The sequence below is a fragment of the Cupressus sempervirens genome, chromosome 10, assembly GCF_028749045.1.
Source record: "Cupressus sempervirens isolate cs-2001-9-10 chromosome 10, ASM2874904v1, whole genome shotgun sequence".
Taxonomy (NCBI): domain Eukaryota; kingdom Viridiplantae; phylum Streptophyta; class Pinopsida; order Cupressales; family Cupressaceae; genus Cupressus; species Cupressus sempervirens.
Genome location: NC_143127.1, coordinates 758,264,266 through 758,289,691, shown reverse-complemented (window position 1 = coordinate 758,289,691; position 25,426 = coordinate 758,264,266). Strand labels below are relative to the sequence as shown.

Below are 25,426 nucleotides of genomic sequence, written 5' to 3'. Positions count from 1 at the left end.
TCAATTCCAAACCTGCATGTGAGTTCTTTGAAGGTAGATTAGAATCAAGATATATGTATTCAAGTATTTCGTTGATGTTTTGTGCAATTGTGGGAAAAGTTGTAATTGCAGTTCTATCTCAGTGCATCACCCCCTTTCACTTTTTGCATTTAACTTATGTTCTCCTTCTCCCTTTTCCTCTCAAACTATAGTTTAGGTGCACCCTGATAGTGAGGAACTCAACCTTCTCCAGAGATTCAACCTCAGAGCGTAAGTCGCACATTTGGAGGTCATTTCCATGTTACACAAGGTTGCTTGAGGGTCATACCTCAAGTAGGGGTGTAGACTTTTGTGTCAACAATTTTTGGCATGTTGGATGAGACTAACATTAAAAGATTCAAATTAGTTTTCAGAATCTCCACTAGTCATACCATAGTTTTCAGCATGCCTAGTGGGACACAGATTCAACTTCATAAGTCCATTGGTTAGCCAATCTGTGACCTATTCATTGAGAAATTGGATGTTTTTCTCATTGTAATTAGCCTTTGGAGGCATTCATGTAACACCATGGCAACTCTATGCATCTATCAGTTTTAATAGACCAAGTGTTGGTATGATTTTCAATCTTTATGTTTCCTCAAGATTTCTATGAAGTTATTTTCTAGATGCCTTATCATGGACCCACTTCACAGAGACTCCTCACATTTTCCCCCCATATGATGAAGAGGCTAGTTTTACCCCAAACCTTCATATTATTTTTGGCCATGACTGTGTTGAGATTTCCCCCTCCAAGTACATTTCAATCCAAGAATTCTAGGAGCAACAAGAGAAGAAGAAAAAATCAAGCCCATATGTTGATCCATCCTTAGGTTTGGTCTCCCTTGCAACATCAAATGATTGACTTGCTCAATTTCCCATAAAGCCTTATAATGATCCCAAGGCCAAGTTAGAAGAGCTCTGCAACTATATGGATGGCTTGTGCCTTGGATTTTCTAACTTGGGAAAGATTTTTGATGAAGTTCATAATCATTATGAGTTTCTAGACAATGGGAACTTTTCCTTCATTATGCTCCTTACGAGTTCTTGGATTGATGTGATGTATAGTGACAAGGAGATGTGGATATCTGACCCTTATGCATGCCAGCTGGTGTTTGAGGTAACAGATTTTTTAGAGAGGCCTAGGAGGCTATCTACCATTTGCAGCAAGAGGAGGAATTAAGACAAAAGAAATTTGAGGAGTAGGCAAGACTCAAGCTTGCCCAAATGCAAGAGGCTGAAGTGCAAGAGCAGGAGGAATTTTTCTAGCTTTAGACAAATAAGCCCTCCTCATATTCATGTTTCAAGCTTCCCTAAACCTCAGCCTATAGTTTAGATACCTCCATATGTCAATAATGGTGAGCCCCATAATGATTGTTGTCCCTTCTTTTTTGTTAATGAAGAAGTGGATATATCTTTGCCCACATTAGAGACAATAAAAGAGTAGCCACTAATTGAATAACATGTGTTGTAGCAAGGGGTTGAGGAAGAAGAACATCACAAGGACATACGTAACCTTCAGGAGGAACACATTAATGTGCATGAGGTTGCTCCTCAACATGTATGTAATGTCACAATAGAGAAGACAACCTAAGAAGAAGAGATTTTTTCTTCTTCAAGTCATCATAGGGATTGTTGTGACACACGGACATCATAGTGGATGACTAAAATTGATTTTTATGAGCTTGAGGTCTCATGTCTATCTAACAAGTCATCTTCCCCATTTGAGGAATATTTGTTGCAACAAACAACACATCACAATATGGAGGATGGAAAGGAGGATCCCAAGGATATCTATATCAATAAGGAGGAACATGTCGATATGCATGAGGTTGTCCCTCAACCTATGCATATTATTGTAGCTATGATGGAGGATATTGATGACAAGGATGACCTTTTGGACAAGTTTGATACTATCTTCTCTTCCATAGAGCTTGAGTCATCATCTCCTATATATGAAGAGTGTGTTCTTCAGTAGCAACAAGAGGAGAGTGCATTACTAGCCACACCATCAAAGCCAGCCCCTACTGGCCAAGAAGATTCAAGTGTTACAGAGCAAAACAATGTGGTCAAGGATGATTTCTTGGACCCAGTGTCAAGAGGATGCCCAATTAGGCATCTAGCTCTGAAGTAATGCAAGTTGTCCCTGATCATGCTCATTCCAGAGCATGAGGGTGAAGATAATAAGAAGGAGCAAGCATGTCTTTCTCAAGAAGATAACATCCTAGTGCTAGAGAGCTTCACTTTTCTTAGAATTGGGAAGGTGTTTCAAAGTACAGTAGTATGCTTGCCATACTTGTTCAAATGTCTAGCTACCCATGCGCATAGGAGAAGAAACCAACTTGTAAGGAAGGGAAGCTACTCCAACAAGCCAATCAATGGTTTTTTTTGATCTTTTTGTTTGAAAATATTTGTACATAGTAAATTAGGTTTTCTGTTTTCCAAAAAGTGCATGAGCACAAATATTCCTTCCTAGATATAGCAATTTTTGTAATTTTTCTAGTTGCAAAGGTAGATTTTTTGTGAAGTTGGATGTGGAATGGCGTGTCATTTTCTTTTGTGACTCCATGCCCAATGTATTTCTTAAGGCCACTAACCTCTACTTAGTAGGAAAGCATCCCCTCTGAGTTGCCAAGAATGCTGGCCATTTTTGCCCCCCATTCAACCCATCACCAATATTTGATCGGAGAGATCTTCAAAGGGCCAGGTTCTTTGCACAGGCTTAACATCGCTAAAGTTGGTGGCTAACATTTCATGTTGGCTAGATTTCTTCAATAACCAAGCTAGCTTGGTTTGTTCTTGGTTAGGTTGACTCATGCTATGAGATCCGACAACTCTCATATTTTTGTGATCTATCTACCCATCTTTCCAAAAGCAGGAGATGCTTCCACGCATCATCATTCCAGCATTTCCTCATGCTGTAGTGCTTCCTCAAGGCTCTAGAACCCAGAATTTGGCCATGTGGTGGAGGGTCCCATCTTCAACACTTAAGTCAGCCCAATATGCACATGCATAGATCAACGACAAAGATTCAATGAAAGATTAAAATATCATCCATTCTATCAAACAACAAAACACGAGATGTTTCCATGTGTTTCCATTATGGTGTTTCCTCACTCTGTAGCAAGACTTTGAAGCCCATAATTGCGTGTGATGTTGTCATGCATTTCCATTCTATCATTTCCTCATGTTGTATTATTTCTTTAATGCTTTGAAGCCCAGAATTATGTCATGCTACCATGCGTTGCCATTGTGATATTTCCTCACTCAACAGTGCTTTCTCAAGGCTCTAAAACCTAGAATTACACCACGTAGCAGGGGTCCCCACCTTTCATGCTATTTGCTTCCTTTGTTGGAAGGAGTCTCCTAGCGACATCTCAATCATCTGCTAGAAATAGGGAGAATCTACCTCAACGGTTGTGACTTAATTTCTCTTTGGGGAGATTCCCATGACATCTAGACCATCTGTTTCAAATGAAGATCTTCATCAATGACCAACAATCATTTTCAACAAAATTAGATCCCCCCCACCACTGCAGTCAACCTTGCATTTCATGGGCCGATAACATGTCATGTTATCCTTCTCTGCCATCTTTATATCCATGACACACTATCAAGGCATGTTCTTCAATGTTGAGGGATTTTGTGGGCCTTATTCCCATAGCACAAATGCATTCCATGCCTCTTTAATGCATGTAATGATCAGATTTTTGATGATTTGATCTCTTGCTGATAGATTCATCATTCTTGGCCTTGCTTATCACTTCCAATAATGATTGCACTTCATGATCAAATTTCATTCTAATTCTTAGTTGATGCTTCCTCTACAACTCAAATCCACTTTGGTTGGGGTTTGAACTCCATAGTTGAATCAAAGTTATACTTGAACTCTATAAAGGAAAGTTGTAAATATTTCTTAGGGTTTCTTCTATGTATGTATTTTGCAAAATCATTATGCTCTGCAAATTTTTCCTTCCATTAATGAAATAGATCTATTTCTTACCTCTTCTTTCCATTCATTATTTGTACATGTATCTTGCCTTGATCTAAATGTTTGTTTCCTACTTTGTAGAGTTATATGTTGTGTTTAATCTACTAATAATTGTTGTATTGTGAATATATCCTTCCTTTCAACATTTAATCAATTCCAAACTTGCGTGAGTTCTTTGAAGTTATATTAGAGTCTAGATCTGTATATTGGAGTGTTTCATTAATGTTTTGTGTAGTTGTGGCTAGAGCTGTAACCCCAATTCAATCTCAATGCATCATCCCCTTTCCCTTTTTGCATTTTATTTATGTTCTCATTCTCCTTTTTCCTCTCAAGCAATAATTTATGTGCACCCTAATAGTGAGGAAGTTGGCCTTCTCTAGAGATTCTGCCTCAGAGCGCAAGTCCCATACTTGGAGGTTGTTTCCATGTTACACAAGGTTGCTTGAGGGTCAAACCTCAAGCAAGGGTGCATAATTTTGTGTCAACAATACAAATATATGTCTGTGTATGTGTATGTGTGTCTGTGTATACATACATATACACACACACACACATATACATGCATACATACATACATATGTATGTATGTATGTATGCATGTATATGTATGGATTTATATGTATATGTATATGTATGTGTGTTTGTGTGTGTACACACACATCTATACATATATATAACCATTATTCACTTGTTTGTCTAACTCCTCAATAATGATTATATCTTTATAACAGTTTCCCAACAATGAAAGCCATGCAAAAATCATCATCAATAACCAATTTATAATTTTCTAGTTAGCAATCTCCCCCTTTAGCATTGATGGAAAAAACTTTCTTCAAAATTTTAGAATAGGTATTATATTATCAGTTATATGCATAACTGAAAAACTCTTCTAACTCCAAAACATGTTTGCTCCCCCTAAGATAATATTTTACTAAATTAATTTTGTATTATATTCTCCCCTTTCTTTCTAATACTTCTCCCTCTTTTAAACTCTTCTAAATTATTCTCTATTCTCCCCTCTTTTTGCAATAATGCAAAAGATAGCAAAATATATATGTACAACTAGCACCAAATCAATCTTAAACTTTGATGCGCGCACACACACACATATGTACACACATATATACACACACACATATAGATACACACACATAGACACGTGTGCATGTATACACACACGTGTGTTTGTGTGGTCTTTTAACATGTCATTTCAACTATTACAATAAAAAAGGATATGCCAATGAAGTTCAAGGGATGAAATAGATCCTTGGATAATTTGGAGATGTATAAATGGATGCATTAAACTCCTATAATTACTCAAGGATAGGAGCCAATACATGCTCACCCTAACTTCATGCTTTTCAAAATGTTATTTGTAAATTTTAAATTACACCCAATTTTTTTGTTGTAGATTATTTGTCAAGTCCTCTATTTAAAAAAAAAAATTCAAGTCCACATGGTCAAATATGATGCCACATGAACACACATTTTGTGAAAGTGTCACAAAAGGTTCTCTAAAAAATTAAGACCTATAATTATGCACTAAATCATATTTAATGGTGCATAAATGTGGCGCCACATTAGTGGTTTTTTTTTTGAAATATTTCCCTCTCTTTTTGGGAGTATGTATTGATGAGATTTTTACTACACCACTATAGGTTTATTTTGTTCGTGTACTAGCTTAAAGTGTTCACCTAACATTCAACACATTTTGGACCTTCCTCAACTATTGGATCCTTTCCTCTAGTACACACTTCACCAAACTTTACATAATGGGTTCATAGTCAACTTAGGGTAGAAATAGAATAGACGCCAATCAACCAAAATTTCAAAATGAAATTAAGAAAAGGTAATTGTTAGCAATCTCCCCCTTTGGCATTGATGACAAAAAAATTCTTCAAAATTTTAGAATAGGTATTATATTGCCGATTCAGTGCACAGTTGCAAAACTCTTCTAACTCCAAAAACATATTTGTTCCCCTTGAGCTAATATTCTACTATATTCTTTGTTGTATTATATCCCTCTTTTAAAATCTTCTAAATCATTCTATAGTCTTCCCCTTTTTGGCAATAATGCTAGAGATAAAAAAAAACTATATGTACAGTTGGCGCAAAATCAATCCTAAACTTTGATACACATACACATACATATGTACATGTATACACACACACATATACACACATATATAGATACACACACACACATACATATGTATGTATGTATGTATGTACATACATACGTATTGTATATGTATGTAACTACATATATATGTGTACATATTTCTTTGTGTTTTTAATTAGAGTTTAAGATCAATTTGGTGCTAGTTGCACATATACATTTTGGTATCTCTGGTATTGTTTCCAAAAAGGGGGAGACTATTGACTAATTTAGAAGACTATTAAAGAGGGAGAAGTGTGTGTGTGTGTTCTTTTAGCACACTGTTTCAACTATTACACTTTTAGCACATCATTTCAACTATTATAATAAAAAATGGCATGTCAATGAAGCCCAAGGAAAAATAGATCCTTGGATAATTTTGAGATGTGTAAATGTATGCATTAAACTCCTTCAATTACTAGGGCATAGGAGCTAGTACATGCTCACCCTAACTTCACACTTTTCAAAATGCTATTTGTAAATTTTAAATTATTCCCAAAATTTTTATAACAGCTTATTTATTTTACATAATTTCCTGGATTCAATTGTGTATACATGTTTAGCATCAACATTTCATATCACACTTCCTGATCCATCATTAGGATGAAAGATATCAAGAGACTTTTTACACATATCTTGCTATCTTTCATCTTTACGATGGATCACAGAGTGTGATCCAAAATATTCATGCTAAAATACATACCTATCGAATCTGGAATTTATGTAATATTTATAATGGGTTGAGTATCTTATTTTTCAAGTCCTCTTTTCAAAAAAAAAATTCAAGTCCATATGGTAAAATATAATGCCACATCATCACGAATTTTGTAGAAGTGTTAGAAATGGTGCCCCCAAAAAGTAAGACTCATAGTTATGCACTCAATCATGTTTAATGATGCATTGATTTGACACCACATGAGTGGTTATTTTTTGAAAAACAATCCCTCTTTTTAGGAATATTGATTGATGGGATTTTTAATGTACCATTATAGGTTTATTTTGTTTGTGTACTAGCTTAAAGTGTTCACCTATAAAACTTTTTGGACCTTGGTCAACTATTGGCTCCTCTCCTTTAGTATATAGTTCACCAAACTTTACATAATGGGTCCATAGTCAACTTATGGTAGAAATAGAATAGGGACCAATAAACCAAAATTAAAAAATGAAATTAAAAAATGGTAAATGTTAAGTCTATATTTGTGGGGTACCATGTGACTATAGAAATGAGCTAAATCGAGATTCAATATGGTATTAAGAAATAGTTATTTCCCTCATTATGGAAAAAAATGAGACGATGATAAGAATTTTTATGACTAGAAATACTCTTGTAGCCATGTAAGAGAATAAAGTGGCATATGCCATAATGGGGCATCCAAGTATACAAACACATATTAGTAATGGTAGGTGATGAGCTCTTCAATGTATACCATGCAACTAATGAGCTTAAGACATCAACTATTATAACAACAAAATCATCACTCAAGGTTCTACAAGTTATTATATTTCATCCTCTTTCCTCTTCCCATAGCCCAAAGAACCATTTAAGTTGCATATTATTGTAGGTGGGAGGCCCCTACTATCCCATGCAAGTAGTTATAGGGCTTGAATTGATTCCATGGACTCAAATTGACTTCATATTCTTATATAAAATCAATATAAGAGAGAAAATATATCTTATCATATTTTCATACACAATATACAATGGTTAAAGTAACACCTTCATGGGTCCTATACTAGACATTGTAGTCAAAGTGGGTCTATAATGAAACCCTACCAGGGAGCCATATGACATTGACCATGGAAATCATACATTATTATATTTATGCAATAATAATGCACAACATGAGTGACAATATGGTGTCACTATGTGCAAGATAACTAAACCCTACATAATTGTTACCAATAAGTACCACACAAATGAGAGACTTTAACACAATTAATTATTGATTTTTGGTGACATCAATGAGGAAAGTGTTGTACACTATGTATAAGTCATGGGGTTCACGACATCACCCCAATTTTTTTAAAATCTCGTCAAGCATTTTCAAGTTGACTTGTTAACTTATTAAGCTGACATAAGTCATGTAATATTGGCTTAGGGTTAGGTTTTTATTCTAAAGGGAATATATAACTTCATGCAATAGTAACGAGTTGTAAGGGAGATAACAGCTTGTAATAGGTTGAAGTTGCTGGATAATTATATTTGACTCTTTGTTTGGTTGACTTAGGCTAGGATTGGGTGGACCACATTAAATCTTTATGTCTCCTGCTAGTTTATGTGCACTTTATTCCTTTGTGATATAGGCTATGTTTGTATGTAGCTTTTATTTTTTGTCAAAGTAATCCTAACATTAATTACACCCTATCACCTAAGAGATAAAATGAACACACTAAGGGTAAAAATATAGGTTGTCAAATATTGTGCAAACAAAGAATGAGATCCATAATTTAAAGTACACAAATAGAAAAAATCTCAATGTTACAAATGCTATAACTTTTCAATGATGATATTGTATGCATAAATTAGTGACAATACATAAACAATCAATCTAAACTAATAATGCATGTACCCAATGAAGGATTATAATTCAAAGCAAGTTAAAAATGAGATTTTACCTTTCCTTACCAGCTATAACTTGCCTCCATTGTCCTCCTAAGCTTGATTTTCTTGAGTTTGTGAGCCCTTAGATCTTGACCAAATCCCTTCTTCAAGATGCTTCAAGGTTTTGGAGATTATGAACTTCAATGACAAAATTCTATCCAAATGGTCCTATAATGCTAAATGCAATGATAAGGATGGATGAATGAGAAAACTAAGATTTGAATGGAGCCATGAGATGATTGACGAACAATTATGAATTTGATGAATAATTCCTTGATTACTATTTCACTATCTAATTGGTTGTAAAAATGTTGATTTGCTAATTGCTAATTGCCTTGTGTGAGGGAATGAGGATTCTTTTTATAGACTTTGGGAGGGCCCTACCTTAGGTGGCAACATCCGATGGTAGATAGATAATCTAGGACACATGGACGAGTGAGATTGACTTAATTGAAGGAGTTGGGAGAAATAAGGACTTAGTTGAGATGTGAGAGAAAAACTAGGGAAAGGAAATACACGTGTCAAACATCTCATCAAGACTCCTAAGAAGACTCTTCCTTCAAGGATGACTCCTTGACAAGTGTCTCATGAGTCACCTTTGACTCTATGAGGTGGATTGACCGACTCCAAGTTAATAGAAGAAGTGGAAGAATACCTTGTTACCTAGAGACATGTATCCTAGAGACTAACTCACACAAGGCCACATACCCTTTTCTAGCCCCATAAAATAGGACACACAAGTGAGGATAAATAGGATTAATTAATATTTAACAAAAAATAATTATTTGTGCAAATATGACGTGGCACATGACATGGATTGACTATTTGGACTAGTAGACTTAGTCATTGAGTGGATAATTAAGCAATTTTAATAAATCGCTTAAAATAGGATTATTTAGAAGACTTAGGATAGTGCAACTGACTTAGGTGAATTAGCTTAATAAATTATTTAATTTATTAATGCAAATAGAAGAATAATATTAAATAATTAATTAATTAATAGAAAATGAATGAACTTAATAAATTAAATAATTTATCAAAGTTAATTGAGGAAAAATATTAATTAAATATTAAAATATTTAATCAATTGGCTTGACACTTTTTATGTGTATATGTATACACCTATGAATATGATCTAAAATTTTAGATATTACCAGGATAATGAGAAAACTTTAGTTTGTAATCTTGAAAACACTTACTATATGATGTATGAAGGTACTATAACATCTTAGAAGAAATTTGTGTCTAGGTGAGACAGTAGCACTCTAGGCACAAAATTCCTAGCCTGGTGCACTTATCTTGTATTGGTGGTAATATCCTAAACTAGCATTGCAGTTTTTACTACATGTTGCAACTTGGTTTTATTGGAGTCTTTAGTATTGAGAATTTGTAGGTCGTAAGGATTGATTTCAGGACACACCAGACACTATTGGACTATGTAGATCTAGAGTACAATTCCAAAATCCAAATTGTAGTGATTCAATGACCCAATATGTATGTGCATACTTATGTGTGTGTATGTATCTATATGTATGTATGTATGTATGCATGTACACACATATGTGCGCGCGCGCACACACACACACACATCCTCCATGTATTTTCAACTCTACTTTGTGGCTCCCTCTTGCATATTCTTCATAAATTCTCTTATTCATTTTACAATGTCACATATTATCTTACACATCTTACATGACATATGCACTCTTACAAAATTCTATAAGGCCAATAGTGCTATTCTAATTGGGACATCTATTTTCCATGTGAGTCAAAATAAATTATAAATAAATAAATACTAATTTTAAGAATTGCAAAGTGCACAACACCTAATCCTAACATATGACATTATATGTTTTAGATATTGAGATTTCATTGCAAGTGACATTAATTTAAACCTCAAAGACAAAACTTTTACTATATTAGATATCATCATAATCAAAGGATACTATTGCGATTATATATACATCACCATTTAAAAAGGGATGAAATCACATATAATCATGCACTGAAAAACAAAGAAAATGAATATAGAATACAAACAAGAAGCACACTCCTTATTCCAATGCTTGTCTTGTGCAACCTTACATATAACTAAAATATAATGACATTATTCACCAAAAATAACTAGAATTTGATAATTCTTCTTTTTTGCAAGCACCCTCTTTTCCCTCTTTCCCTTTAATATTTATTATGATTTACATGAAATTCATTTACTTTAAAGTTCAAAGATCTAATTGGAAGGATATGTCTATTTAAATTTCCTTCACTTACCATCGTTATAATAATGACTAATCATTTTTTAATCAATATTCATATCTATTCACGAACCATTTCTTTTTTATTTTTATTTTTATTTCAAATATTTGATATCTCATTTAAACACAAATTAGCAAGATGAATTCTACCACTTTCTTCTAAAAATATATTTTATAATAAACACATACGATAGTAATTTTAAATTGTATTATAAAATAAAAATTTAAAAAACTCAAGATTCTTAAACACCCTTAAAAGCCTCTTTATTACAACATAAAAACAAATATATTATAACCATCATGGAAGTGATAATCTCACTTCTTTACTCCGAGAAATAGAACTAAAACCTTATAAAAGCAAACCCAAAAAGCTGCATTTAAATTAAAGCTATTTTTTAGAGCCCAAATCAAATAAATTACTTTTTTTTTTTTAAAGAGTGAATTGTACGTTAGAAAATAGGTTCCCTGTCAAATCAACTACGTAAAGTCCATCTAGTTTTAAGTGGTGAGATGGATTTTGCTCACTTTAAGAGCGATCATATTCTTTGAATGAATGATTCCATTCTCTCAAAGTTAGGAGATTAGGCTACTCATAACTCTCAAAAGTGGCCCACTTTTATACTTTTATTATTTGAAGATATATTTTGTTCTTTTCTCAACGAGTTTGAATCATTCACCTTGGTAAGTGCAGCTTGGACTATTTTACTCGTACTTTCATCTTTTTCAAATCGAATGACATCTTTCATTCTTTAAAGCTCGTGATCTTCAAAATTTGATCACGCTATCATAAATCAAGATCATTACCATCTCAATATAATCTAAATTTAGTGATTATATCAATGGCTCACTAATTACTTTTGATGATTTTTAATGTTAAATTAATTCATTGTGACATGGATTAAATATAGTTGTTCATACTTAAGAGTATTGATATAAGATAGAAATAGTGTATTAATAATTTAACAAAACCTAGAAGTAATAGAAATATTTATTTTTTACAATCTTTCTTAATCGTAGTTAATTTTTTTAAAAATTTGAGAGGGTAGTTTTTTTAAAAATGTTCAATGTTTTCCATCAAATTTTAGAATCCATCATCACAAAATGACCACTTAAAGAAGAGAGAAGTGAGAATTTAACCATGCTTAACTTGTAAGTCTAATTCAAACTTCAGATTTTTCTTTTGAGAGTAATCTTGAAAGACATTTCTAATGTATTTTTTGTTATGGTCTCAATAACAATCTAAGTTTAGTTTTTTTTTTTTTTTTTTTGGCAAATGTGGACGGGGCCACAAACTATATATTAAAATAGCTAGTTCGTTAACTCCATGGGGAAAGAACTAGAAAGAAAACCCCATTTCCTCGTTGAAATACAAAAGAAATAAGAAGAAGAAAAGCAACCCACAAAAGATTTCCCCTACGGCAACACAAACTACAAAGGGCTACAATTGGAGGCATTAATTTGAATCCTGGATAAAAAGTTCTGCTAGAACAAGGAAGGCAGACATAATAATTGGATGAGAATTAAGATTGGGATGTGAAGCCGAGGCAACAAACTCTACATGTTGATCATCCCATCCTATATTTGCTAAATAGTCGGCCACATAATTACCTTCCCTATATATATGAGATATCTGATACTCTCGAAACGAATCCAATAACCCCCAAATCTGTTTTAGGATATAAGTAATTTTCCAATTGAAAGAATTTTTGAGAGACATGCTTTAATTATAATCATTGAGTCACCCTCAATATGAACTGAATGAAAACCATTTCTTCTTGCTAGTATTAAGCCAGCTAGCAAAGCGTGTGCCTTTGCCATATTATTTGTCCCCGAAGGTAAAGGTTGAGATTTAATTGCTAAAACCCTTCCACACTCATCTCTAATGCAAGCTCCAATTCCTGATTTGCCTAGGTTTCCACGTGATGCACCATCAAAGTTAATGTTAACAAAACCAGATAACGGAGGAGTCCACTTGACATTTGATCTATCAACTTTGCCGGATAATTTTGGATTTGAATGAGTATCTAAGTTTAGTTATTATGTCAATGTCTCTTTACAATAATTTGAGATCTAACTATTCATGGTGATTATTATTTATATGAAATTAAATCACAATAATATAAATTGAACATTGTTGTTCTTAAAAATAATAATCAAAGATTATCATTTAATCAATAAAATTCAATAATTATCATATAACAAATAAAATTATTTTTTAAGATTTTGTTGAAATTTAAAATTGTTTAATTATAAGATTATAAAATAATTCATAAATTATTGAACATTTAATTTACATTCTTTCTTTATAACCTCTCTTTAATTCTAATTATTATTATCATTATTTTGAATTAGATTATGTAATTTTAATCAGATCAAACTCTTATTAAGAGATAAAAGCACAAAGAAAAAAAACTAAAAAATTAATAGACACAAATATCTTTAAGTCTAGTTAGTTCCTGGAAATCTAATGAATCTCTTCAATTTCTAAAACCAATTAATTTGTCCAATAAGATTTCAGAATTATTCTCAGATCAAAATTTATTATAAAGTTCACACTTTCATCTTATTTAATGAAAAAACAAAATACCATTAAACTGAAATCTTATTGGCTCATGATGAAAAAAGCAATGAAAAAATTCATTTTCCTTCAACAAAAATACAACTATTTTTTGAACACCTCTATTAATGCAAGCATTAATTGCAACTTTATCTCTATTAATGAATGCATTAATTTCAATCTTATCTTTTCCACATTTGTGACAAGTGGATAAACTTTTAAAAAGAAGATAATAGTTTTAATTGATGTTTATTTTTTTCATTTGTAAAATGTTATTCAAATATAGATATTTTAATCAAATATAATATTTTAACTCTTTTAAATTGTCAAATTTTAAAAATTATTTTTTATATGCTTTAATTTCATATTTATTTTAATTTTAATTTATATATAGTTTAAATTAGAATTTAATTATTTTTATTTTTACATATCTAAATGAATACTTTTAATAGATTTTTTTTTTTTAATATAATTTTATTAAATTATACATTTATTTAACATATATATTTTTTACTATATTGATATTTTTATAAGTGTATTTCATTTTTTTAAAGCATAACTATTATTTTTAAATTAATTTATGTTTATTTATTTTTATGCATTAGTCAGGAAGTAAATTTAATACCTTTGTTTAATTCCCTTCTTCGATACCCGTTTGAGTGCTTCCCACGCTATTTTATAAGGTCAATTAAATGTCAAAGTAATTGGTAAATTAGTAATTAGTCAATTTAAATAGAAATTATGCTTTATTTATTTATTAAATTGGTTTTCAAAAAATTCTCATGCATGTATTTTATATTTACATTACTAAAAAAAATTATGAAGTTTGAAAAACTTTATTATGTCCACATCATGCAATAACTCTACTATAACAAATTTCTCAAATTCTCATAGCTTCCAAGATTCTGAAGATTTGAAAATATTACATTAAATTGCATGTACAAAAAAATCTACTCGTGTGCATAAGTGTGATTTTAGTAATTAAAAAAATCTTTAGATTTCTAAAACTTTCCTGTTATTTTCAATTTTGTTGCTATTTTTACTACTTTTGCTTTTTAGAACATTTAATTAAGCAAAACTTATACATATCTTTTGAAGGAAGCAATTGAAAGTATAATATTCATATTTATTTTTAATTCAACCCTATTTTATGGTTATTATTTTTCTGCACAATGCAAATTGAACAATCATAAATATATTCTGAGAAATTATAAAACTTCTAAACAAACATTTCATATCTCACAAACTCAACCTTCATAGATCTCTAGACTACGACACATTTAATATCTTGAAATCATCAAATTCAGCAGGAACTTTGGCGCTTGCGCCTCTTGTTTTCTCGTCCAACTCTTTCAAATTGTAACTATCCTTGTATATCTTTATAAACCAAATGAAAGTGTTGCTTATAGATACAATTATGATAAATAAATAAATATTTGATCTTTTCCCAAAAAGATCTTCCGATTTCTCCCTTGTGGGTCACTACATATACAATTTATTCCATTCTATAATTTAGTTACTCCCAAAATCATCTGGCCCAAAGTGCAAACAATTGGTTCCCAATTTCAAATTGCCTTAATTTTAGGGGATTCATAATTGACATATAGAAAAGAACAAAAGAGAAAAAAACTTTACATGTTCACATAGCAATTTCCCATGTTTGATGATGTTCATGTGAGAAGAATGATCAAATTCAAAACCTCCTTTAATATGGGCCTCTTTCAATATGAGGCGATGTAACAGTGAAAGATGATGGTTACTAAGGATAAAGGATAAAGCAATTGTAGGTCCCATAGTTTAATCTGCATGCTATTATTAAAATGTGGTTTTGAAAGCCAAGCTTTAAGGAGACAAGATTCAAACATGGGCATAAAGAGCCTTGTAGAAAGTAACAAATCTAATTATAGCATAGCAGACCACTGTAAAACGTCACGTGAACGTCATGAACTCCCAAGAAGATTTATCTGTCCCAATGAAAAGTATGATGGAGTTGAATGCAAGGATTTATTGTTTTTACTATCAAATTGACAGACATTAAAGGAACCTACAGTTAGGTTTTTTTGTCATTGTAAGTATATTTTGAACCAATACGTTTGGCGCTCTTCACAGCCATCTCAACATACATGAATTTGTACATACTCATCCATGCATATTTGATATAAGTTACTAGATTCCGCCAATTTTACAGGGTCACTAGATTTGGAATAAGATTATATCTCCAGATATTCAGGATTTTGTAAGATTGTTAATGAACTAGGAAGTGGATTTATGAGTTATGAAGTGATGAATTCTTCCATTCACTCGGAGTTCCATGGGAATCCCGACAAGGGCAGAGACAGACATTTTGTTACATGGTCTGAAGAGGTACCAGTTTCTCCAATTGCAGGGGCCTAAAATATTTCTAGTATTCATATTGGGTTTTTTCTCCGTTTCACTGCACTTACTACATCCAGGATAATTTGGTTTTTTTGGATTGCGCGTTTGTTTGAATGTAATTGTTATGCTCATTCGAATTTTATGGGATATTGGGTTTTATATTGTCTGAGTGTGAATGTTTAAACCTAATTTCTGCAGTGGGAAAATGGGTTATTGTTGGTTTGAATTTATGGACCAGCTTTTTTGGGGGTTGATAGTTTGAGTTTATGGATTTTGAAGTTCTTGGGTTTATCATGTCAGATTATGCAATTTGAGTATCAAAAGAGATTTATGTTATCCTATTGGGCTTGAATTTTGTTTGAATGCAATTACCATGGCCATCAGGATGAGTGTGAATGTCTAGAACTGATTTCTACAACGGATGAACGGGTTTTACTGGTTTGATTTTATGTATTAGTTTGGAAAGGTGGACTATTGTTGGTTTCAGTTTACGGATTAGATTTGAAAGGTGGGTTATTATTTGATTGAGTTTATGGATTAGTTTCTGAAGGTTTTGGATGGGATTATGCAACTGAAAAATCCATAGAGCTTTATGTGTTCATTCTGGGTTTTATACTTTTTTGAATCCAATTATGAAGCCCATTGAAATATAATGTATTCTGTATTATATCAGTCGTATATTGCTTTTTTGTGATCTAGAATTGATTTCTGCTATATGGAGGAATTGGGTAATTGTGGTTTAAGTTTATCTTCTGGGTTTTAAATGTGTTGAGCTGCAACTACAATATCCATTTGAAACGCTGTATTTATTACTTAATGTTTTGGGTTTATGGATGCCTCTACAGGAAGATAACATACTTCGGGAGCAGGTCCGGATTCGGGGAACTGAAAGGTACATGATGTTATTTGTGGTTATGTTTTGATATTGAATTCAATTGAGGAAGATTATCTTAATGGGAAGCTGAAAGATCCGTTTAACTAGTACTTGAAAAGATCAGTTTGACTGGGCAGCTTAAAAACCTTTTTCATATGATGGTCAAAGATAGTGTGATATGAGAACCAGTTTTTAACTCCATGGTTAAAGCAGATGATAATCGTTCCTTAATCCTTATAGATACTTTCGTGTTGCTTCTTTGGATGGATGATGGAGATTGTTTTGGCATGTTAGCCATCTATTACTTTGAGAACATCTGGTGTATGAGAGTTTTCTCGAGAAGCAAATTGGACATCGGTTAGTTTATAGATAGTTTGATATTGCTTGTTTGGATGGATGATAGAGATTGTTTTGTTTTGGTAACAATCTATTACTTTTGAGAATAATTGGTTAATGAGGATTTTCTCGAGAGTCAAATTGGACATTAGTTGGTGTGATCCAGAGTTATATTTGGTAATTTCTGTAATCCAACTTCTTAAATTTATTGTTCTATTTAGACTTTAGAGTGGTTGCTAGAGTATGGTGTGATGGTGTCATCAAAGAGCTTGTGTTTAATGTGTGTGATATTGTTGTAGGGTTTTGTAAGAGGGTTCTCTGTTTGCCTTGTATTACATTTTTTTGGTCACCTGGCTTCCTTTTCTTTTCTGTGGCCCAAGGGTTATTTGAACTGGTTCCAGTCTCGCTGATGTGAAACTCATTTTTCTTGTTGAGCTGGTCTCTTCCTATGGCGTTTTTGTCATGACCAGTCATCAGATTTTCCACTTGGTTGTTATGCTCATTGTGATTTTTTATTGGTAAAAAAATTGCTCTTTTCTAACAATACAGCTCTTTATGTAGACAGGAATTCTATTAAACCCTAAGGTAACCAGAGTGCTTGAACTGGATACACAGAGTCACCATCTCTCAAAAACATGTTTCTATAGCAAATATTATTAAAATGTGCACGACATAACATGTTGCTGCAGAAAGAAACCAGAGGAGATATCTGCTAAGACTAAAGAGTAAACAGATCCTAACTTCAAGACTAAAGAGTTGGAAAGCGATTACTGCTAGTAAGAAAGGTCAGCATGATAGAGCATATCATAATATCCAAATGCAAAAGCCAAACAAAAAAGGAGTTTCATACAATAGAGAAAACTGTTAGACAAGAACCATGTATGCATGATTTGGTCTAGTAGCTGGGGATTGGAATGGCTCTAACCGGCTGTTTTCATTAGGACCTTCAAAATAGTTCTCTTCTTGCCGATGACTATCTAATGTTTCTAGTTAAAAGCCTTGCCCAAGAATGAGCAGTCAAGCTTAGATTATTTGCAATTTCCCTTATCAAAAGAAAAAAAAAGTCTGTGGGGCTGAAATTACGAAAGGGTAGAAATAGCTTATTGGTGAAAAGATATAAAGACAAGATTTACTTTGTCATTTCAATACGCGATGATTTGCTTTCCTTTTCAACAACTGGAGACAATGGCCAGATTTGCACCAAACCAGGGAGTTCATGTTAAGGAACTTCATATTCCACAGTTAATTGATTGCATTGGAGGTTGACTTAAAATTTCTTATAAATAGTGGGATAGGGATCAAGATCATAGGAGTTGATTATGCATACAGATTTACTTGTACACCGATTTATTGATAGCTAGTACCCAGGGCAGAAGGCTCTTGGTTTGGAATAGAAGATTAGGTGTCATCCCAAGGCATTATTAATACAAATATACTTACTGCCCAAGTCTTGAAGTTCATGTCTAAGTTGAGGAGCCAACTGAATTGTTGCCGGAGACTAAAATATGATCTGTGTTCTTGGTAGTCACAGAAAATAAAAAATCATAGCATGCCTACTAAAATTTTAGGGGCTTAAGTTATGAAATTAATTGATAACATTATTTTCCTTCCAATCAACGAGGTTCAGTATCTGGAAACTACATTGTCAGGAAATTTCTGATAGTATTTTTTGACGCCCAATTTGCTATAATTGGTAAGCATCAGGAACAGGGTAAAAATCCAAAGGATATTATCATTTGCAACATGTTTGATTGATATATGCTTATTTATTAAAGGTTACTTCTGTATCACATACTTGTTTCAAAGTGTTTTGTCAAGGGTTTTCTTTTTGTTCTGACTCAGCTTCTTGTTTGATTTCAAGGCTATTTTACTTTTTCCTAGACATGACAGTGTTTGTTTCTAGTTTGCATGTACAATTTTGCAAAGGAAATCTACTTGTATAAAACCTTGTAGCCTGTGGTATTGTGTTTCCATTTACTGGATAGCAGTCTTTTAGAGTTGCATTGCCAAACTTGTTCACAATCTGTTATGACGTTCCCCATTATGATTATGTATGATTTTAGTTAAGTCTTCCATTTCTTATCCAATTAATAATGAGAAATCTCTCTTATCTCTCTTTCTACATGTTTAATTCAATCATTGTGATTTGAAGCAGATTACTGTATGACAATATATCAAAATATAATACTCCTGTTGTGAATATAGGTGGTCTGTCATTGCATCTCAGTTGGGGAATAAAACAGGCAGACAATGTAGGAGACGGTGAGGATTGTGAAGTTAGCACACGGCACTTTGAATGTTAATCATTTTTAGTTTAGTTAATGAAGAACTTTAATGCAAATGACAGTCAGCTGAAGTTTGGCTTATTTGTATTGCAGGTGGAACACATACTTGAGTATACCTTACAAAAAAGGTGGCTGGTCACCAGAAGAGGACAAGATCTTGTTTGAGGTAAACTTCAAATAACAAATTGGATATTGTTTTAGAGTAGTGAGGTGCGGACTGTTTACTCATAGCACTGTGGAAGGATGAACACTCTTAATACCATTGAATTCTTATGAATTCAAGCCTTTTGGATCAACCATTGAGCCTGTAAATTTAGTATTCAAGCAAATTTTTTATTTTTAATGAGTAGGATTTGTGTGTGGGTCTAGGAGTTCAGTCCTCATAGCATTATTATTCTTTCGTCAATGCAGGCACATAAAAAATTTGGCAATAGATGGACAGAGATCGCAAAAATTGTTCAAGGCAGGTAGGCAGTAAATTTTCTCAAGACCATGATATTCAAATAGGATATATTTGCTTTAGGAAGGAATTACAATATCTAAATGTAGATTAGTAATCAAGAAGTACTTTATTGCACTATTGATATTGTAAAATCTTAATTATTGTTGCAAGAAATTTATTTTGTAACCTCTCTTGTAATCATTCTATAAGATGTACTTGAAATTTTTAATTCATCTAGGTAATTCTGTGCAACCAGAAGTTGATTTTTGTGTGATCTGAGCAGGACTGACAATGCTGTCAAAAACCGATTCAATGCATTGCATAGAAAGCTAGAGAAAAGGAAATTGTGCAAAGAGAATGACGATGATATTGGTATCATTGTTAACAAAAGAGTTGTGCTTGAAAGAAGTGTCAAAACATTGGACTCGACAATACTCTGTAAAAAAATGAGGTACAATTTCACGAAGCTGATTCAGCATCAACAGTTGCCCATGATGTTCTTTCTGAGCCTAACCATCTCAATATCTCTGTCTTATGTTTTAGGAACCAATTTGTCAACTGTTCAGAGGGAATGGATCTTCAAAGAGAGGAGCATGTAATAAGGACCAAAGCTGCTTCAGGAACATTTCAAGGAGGTGCAGCCATTAAACAAGGAATTCAGGGTGGAGAACCAGATTCTATACACCAATCTAGAGGGCCTCTATCTGTTTTATTTCATGAGAACTCAATCAACTCAAGGGAATCAGGACTTCCTGCTCATTCAAGGCCTTATCATTCCTTTTCTGTAATTAAGGGGCCAATGCAACAAGGTTTCTATATGGAATTAACAGCAGTCCCTATTATTCTATTTGACAAAGTATTATTTCACAATGGAAGACAAAAGCATCAAACTTTGAGAATTTGCAAGCTGCATGCCATCTAACTCTGATCAAACTCATGTATATTGTGTTTACTTGCAGTTTCCAAGCTACAAAGTAACTTCCTGGAAAACGATGATCCAAGACTTTCGGCTTTGGCTCAGCAAGCAGAACTTTTAAGCTCACTAGCACAAAGGCGAAATGCAGAAATTTCAAATCAGGAAACTGAAAATGCTTGGAAGGTAAAGTCAAGTGCATCTATAACATGTGGTTATACATAGTCAGTATTTTTACAGGGGTTACTTAGTAAATTTTTTGATAGAGTTGAACCATAGGTCATTTTAGTATCACATTTAAGATACCTTGATGCATCTGCAAAGCATGCACTTGCCTATTTTCTATAAAAGATTTTAAGTTTCAACATATCATAATGCTTTGCTATTGCACTTGCAAAATTTTTGTAGTTGATAAAAATGAAACCTATCATAGGAAGTACTTTAAAAGAGGGAAACATAACAGTGTTTGTGTCAAAAGAAAATAACTTCATTCACATTCAAATTTAGAAGTGAAATGAAACAAAATCTTAATTGTTTGGCCTCTGCAAATGGCACAATAGTAAAGCAACATGTTTTTATTGTTTTAGTTTGCTTGCCTATTTGTCCTTGAAATAATCTGCTTTTTATTGTTCAGGCCACAAATGGAATCTTAATTGAAGGAAAAGACAGTCTCTTGATGTCTGACACACAAATGAAAGACCGAAGTCCAAATTTCAACCCAACAGAAAATGGTTCAACACCTTATAATGATACAACAAGTAAAGAGAAATGCCAAGATGTAACCCATTTGCCTTCAAAGAGGTAATGGTAACAATATTGTATTTTGATTATTTTTACTTTAAATTTGATCTTAGTCTCTCATAGAATAATGCTTTCAGGCTGCACATCCTACAATTGCCCAAACTGTGTGAACCATGTGAGAATATTACGGAGTCAAGTCCCGAATTTAGTGTTGGCTCAAATTTGGATGATGCACCCAAATGCAACATACTTCAGACTGATAGCTCTGAATTTGTCTCTGAGGATAAAAGTTTACAAACTTGCTCTACCAACACTGAAGGACAGGAACAAGTCCCATCTGGCAGTGAGGATGGATCTTCTTGCTCAACTGCAGTCCAATACGGTAGCTACAGACTGACAGTATCTTTAACGTGTTCAGGTTTATGCTTTGTGGTTATATGCAGATTTTTACCTTTCTGGGATTGATAATATGATTTATTTAGATTCTTTTTCTTGTCTTAGTGCTTTCATCTGAGACAACTGAAGAAAAAGATGAGAGGCTTGTTCCCATCACCTCAGAGTATTGCTCACCCACACAAGTAATTCCATACCTCCAGTCTTCTGTTGATGAGATTCCTAGTCCACATTTTTCAGAGAGTGTAAGTAAAATCATCCTGCTCTGGTTAATGGATATTTTCAAATCTGAAACTAAAATTAAAGTTGTATAAATCGACTTCATTCTGCACTGGTTAATGGCTATTTTGAAATCTGAAAATAAAATTGAAGTTGAATAAATCGACAAATGCAACACCAATTGATTCTTAATAAATGTAACACTTATTGATCTGCAAACTTGCATCACGTTTTCAGTTATGAAAAATAAATAGTAGGAGACAGCTGCATTGCATTATAATTTATAATTAAAGTAAATGACATAAAAATTGAAGGTTTACTGCATCGTATCACCTTCATCTTTCAGAGGTAAATTGTAATTATATGTATACAATGTAACTAATTCATCTGATGGTTGACATGTTTTATGCAATACAGGAGAGACAGTTCATATTGAGTGTTTTGGATCCAGAATCTGAAATTCCATCCCTTGCTTATCGGTCACAGAGCCTGAGGTGTGCACCATTATGCCGGATCTCACTATCTAACAGACTATAAATTTTGTCATCTATAATACAAAAATGATTTACAAGATATTGATATTACTTCCCAATGTAGTTACCCGTATGTACATGTAGATTTTGGTTTTTCCCTATTTCACAAGGGATTGGTTGCTGGTATTTTCAAAACCAGCATTTGTACAAAAGTTTGAGTGTACAAGTTGTTATAGTGGAAAGAAAAGGAAGCCAAAGTTTGTCAGAGTTGGTTGCTTATATTTTTTTGGTGTCACAGTCCAATAAGTCAGGTAAGGGTCAAGAAGTGTCATTCCTGTCATTCAGTTATGGCAGTGGTCAGAGTTGGTTGCAGCTTGATTTATATATTTTTTGATGTCACAGTCCAATAAGTCAGGTATGGGTCGAAAAGTATCATTCCCGTCATTCAGTTTATGCCAGCATTCAGCGTGCCATTGTTTGGCTTTGATTGAGTAATAAATATAGCATTGTCTGTAGTACTTCCTCTTTCAATCAGAGAGTTGGAAGCTTAGCTTCTATTGTATGTGGACAGATTGTAAGTATTTCTATATCATCCATTCAAAAAGGTGATTTTTTGTCTCAGAATTGCAGAAGAGAGACAATTAGCTTTTGTGCATTATTGAATTATACGTGTCTTGAAATCACAGCTCAAAAAGTAGGGTTTGTTTCAAGGTCTGTGTATGACATATGTTGTATTCGATATGTAATTGCTTGGTTCAATGAGAAGGAAAGTTGATTTTGTGTGTACTGTATGTCCCATTATTTGTGGATGGTATCACTGCTTGTCAGTTTGGTCAAGAAACAGAGGACTTTAATGGCACGTATGCAAAGAGACCCATCCTTGCAATATGATGTGATTGGAATTGAATAATTAAATGGCATACAAGGTATATCTCACCTTGATATCCTCTATTGACTTGAATCATCTTAATGAATGTAGTGTATTCAAAAGACAAGTTTTAGGTTTGGCATCACATTGCCAGACAAGTTTCTAGTTTCTTAGCAGGAAGGATGGGATTCTTGAATGTTTTTCTTCCAGCATTGTTTAGTACCTATTATTAACAATGAAGAGCTATTTCCTTAACAAGCTTTGAAATTTTGCAGTGCGCATAGTAAGTTTTCCTGGAAATTATGCCAATAGCAATGCAAAAAATTAAAACACATTCTACAAAAGAAAAGTGATTGTTCCCCTGAAAACCCCAATGGAATTAACGATTATGTATGATTTAGAATTTGATGGTCAGAACTTGTTTGGGTAAATTGAAATCGTAAAATTTCTCATTGTGGTTAAAAATGTATATTTTTGGGTGACCCAAATTGAAATTGTAAATTTTTTTGTGGTGGTTAAAACTTAAAATTGATTAAATGGTAACACCTAAAGGTAGCATTTTCTTTTGTTTAAATAGCTTGCCAATCTTGTAGAAAAGATAAGGTTCATTGTTATCACAAGAACTCAATACAAACTTGTATGGATGATGTGTAGAAATCCCAATTTATTGAACACCATGCAATGCGCACCTCACGGGGGCCTTTGTACCTTGAGACACTTTGTGTTGTCATTTGTGGAAGAGTGCATCTACAATTTTGCCACTAGATGAGAAAGGACAATATCACTGCATCTTTTATCTCAACCTAAGCATCCACACACAATCAAATTGAGAAGCATAATGAAGATTCTATGTGGGAATCAATCTTCAGCAGTGCAGCTATTTTAAGAGTGGATCTATTATGAGCAGATGATTTGAAGGTGTTTCTTGAGTTTTTCTAGCCTCTTGTGATTTTGGGAAATCTGAAAAAGAAATCAGTTGAATAGCAGGAAATTCCAAGTTAATACTCACTAGAAAATCAAAGGGTGGGTGGTTTCTTATACTGTTGCATAGGTATGTGAGGTTCAATTAGAAAGAGTTTGGTAAACTTCATAAATAAATATAAATGTTGTCCATATCTCACTACTCTGTAGGTACAAAACAAAACTAGCAGTGCCTTGGCTTGATGGCAACTGCAGATCAGTTGACACAAGTTGTAACTACGAAACAATCCTAAAGCTTACTATAAGTCAATAAATCCCTAGATTTTATGCTCTGTTTTTTGTTCTTTTTGTCCTAAGTATTAAAGTTGTGAAGGCTATGCTTGTTTACATCCAGGTAGACACACACATCAGAAGTAATGAATAAATTACAGACATTATGGAAATATTTCAGTAGAGTTTTATATAAGAGACATTGCTCATTATATAATTAGTTAGTCAGCATCTATCACCAAATGAAATTAGCAGCAAAGATTAAAACTATTCCTTATCACTATAACATAGATTCGGAGAAAGTGTTGTAGGCTTCAGATACATCAATAAACACCAATCATTACTTGTAGGCTGATGATGAATCTGAGGTGCTTGCGGATGTTTTGAAATCAAATGCCCATTGTCAAAACAATATAAACATAATTTTTTTGTTTATAGGATAATGACGAGCCTGACCTGGGATATTTTGAAATCAACTATCCATACTCAGAATTGAGCAATATTTGTGCCTAAAGGTGATATTTTGATAATGAAACTCCTGGGTTCTTTCAAAGACTTTTTATTTTGAAATCAACTCATCTGAAAGTTCCTGACTTAGGTTCACCCCTATGCAAATATTTTTGGACAAATATAAAGCTATAAGACCCCAACTCATTAAGGATTAGCGCAACCTTTAACTCCCAATGTATCTAGATTATAGGGGTTTGTTGGTAAACAAATTTATCACTATGATAGTT

The 25,426-nt window shown here is 33.0% G+C and overlaps 1 protein-coding gene across 1 annotated transcript; it reads left to right on the top strand.

The window, feature by feature from the left end:
- Positions 1 to 15,372: 15,372 nt before the first annotated feature.
- On the top strand, positions 15,373 to 23,416 carry LOC149536079 (transcription factor MYB124-like). The gene is made up of 13 exons (XM_089803557.1): positions 15,373 to 15,646; positions 15,767 to 15,942; positions 16,800 to 16,846; positions 19,370 to 19,426; positions 19,543 to 19,615; positions 19,861 to 19,916; positions 20,175 to 20,342; positions 20,435 to 20,700; positions 20,851 to 20,990; positions 21,439 to 21,605; positions 21,683 to 21,927; positions 22,047 to 22,183; positions 22,575 to 23,416. Exons 2-13 carry the CDS (start codon positions 15,847 to 15,849, stop codon positions 22,692 to 22,694), a joined length of 1,572 nt encoding a protein of 523 aa, XP_089659683.1. The 5' UTR covers positions 15,373 to 15,646; positions 15,767 to 15,846; the 3' UTR covers positions 22,695 to 23,416.
- Positions 23,417 to 25,426: the final 2,010 nt, after the last annotated feature.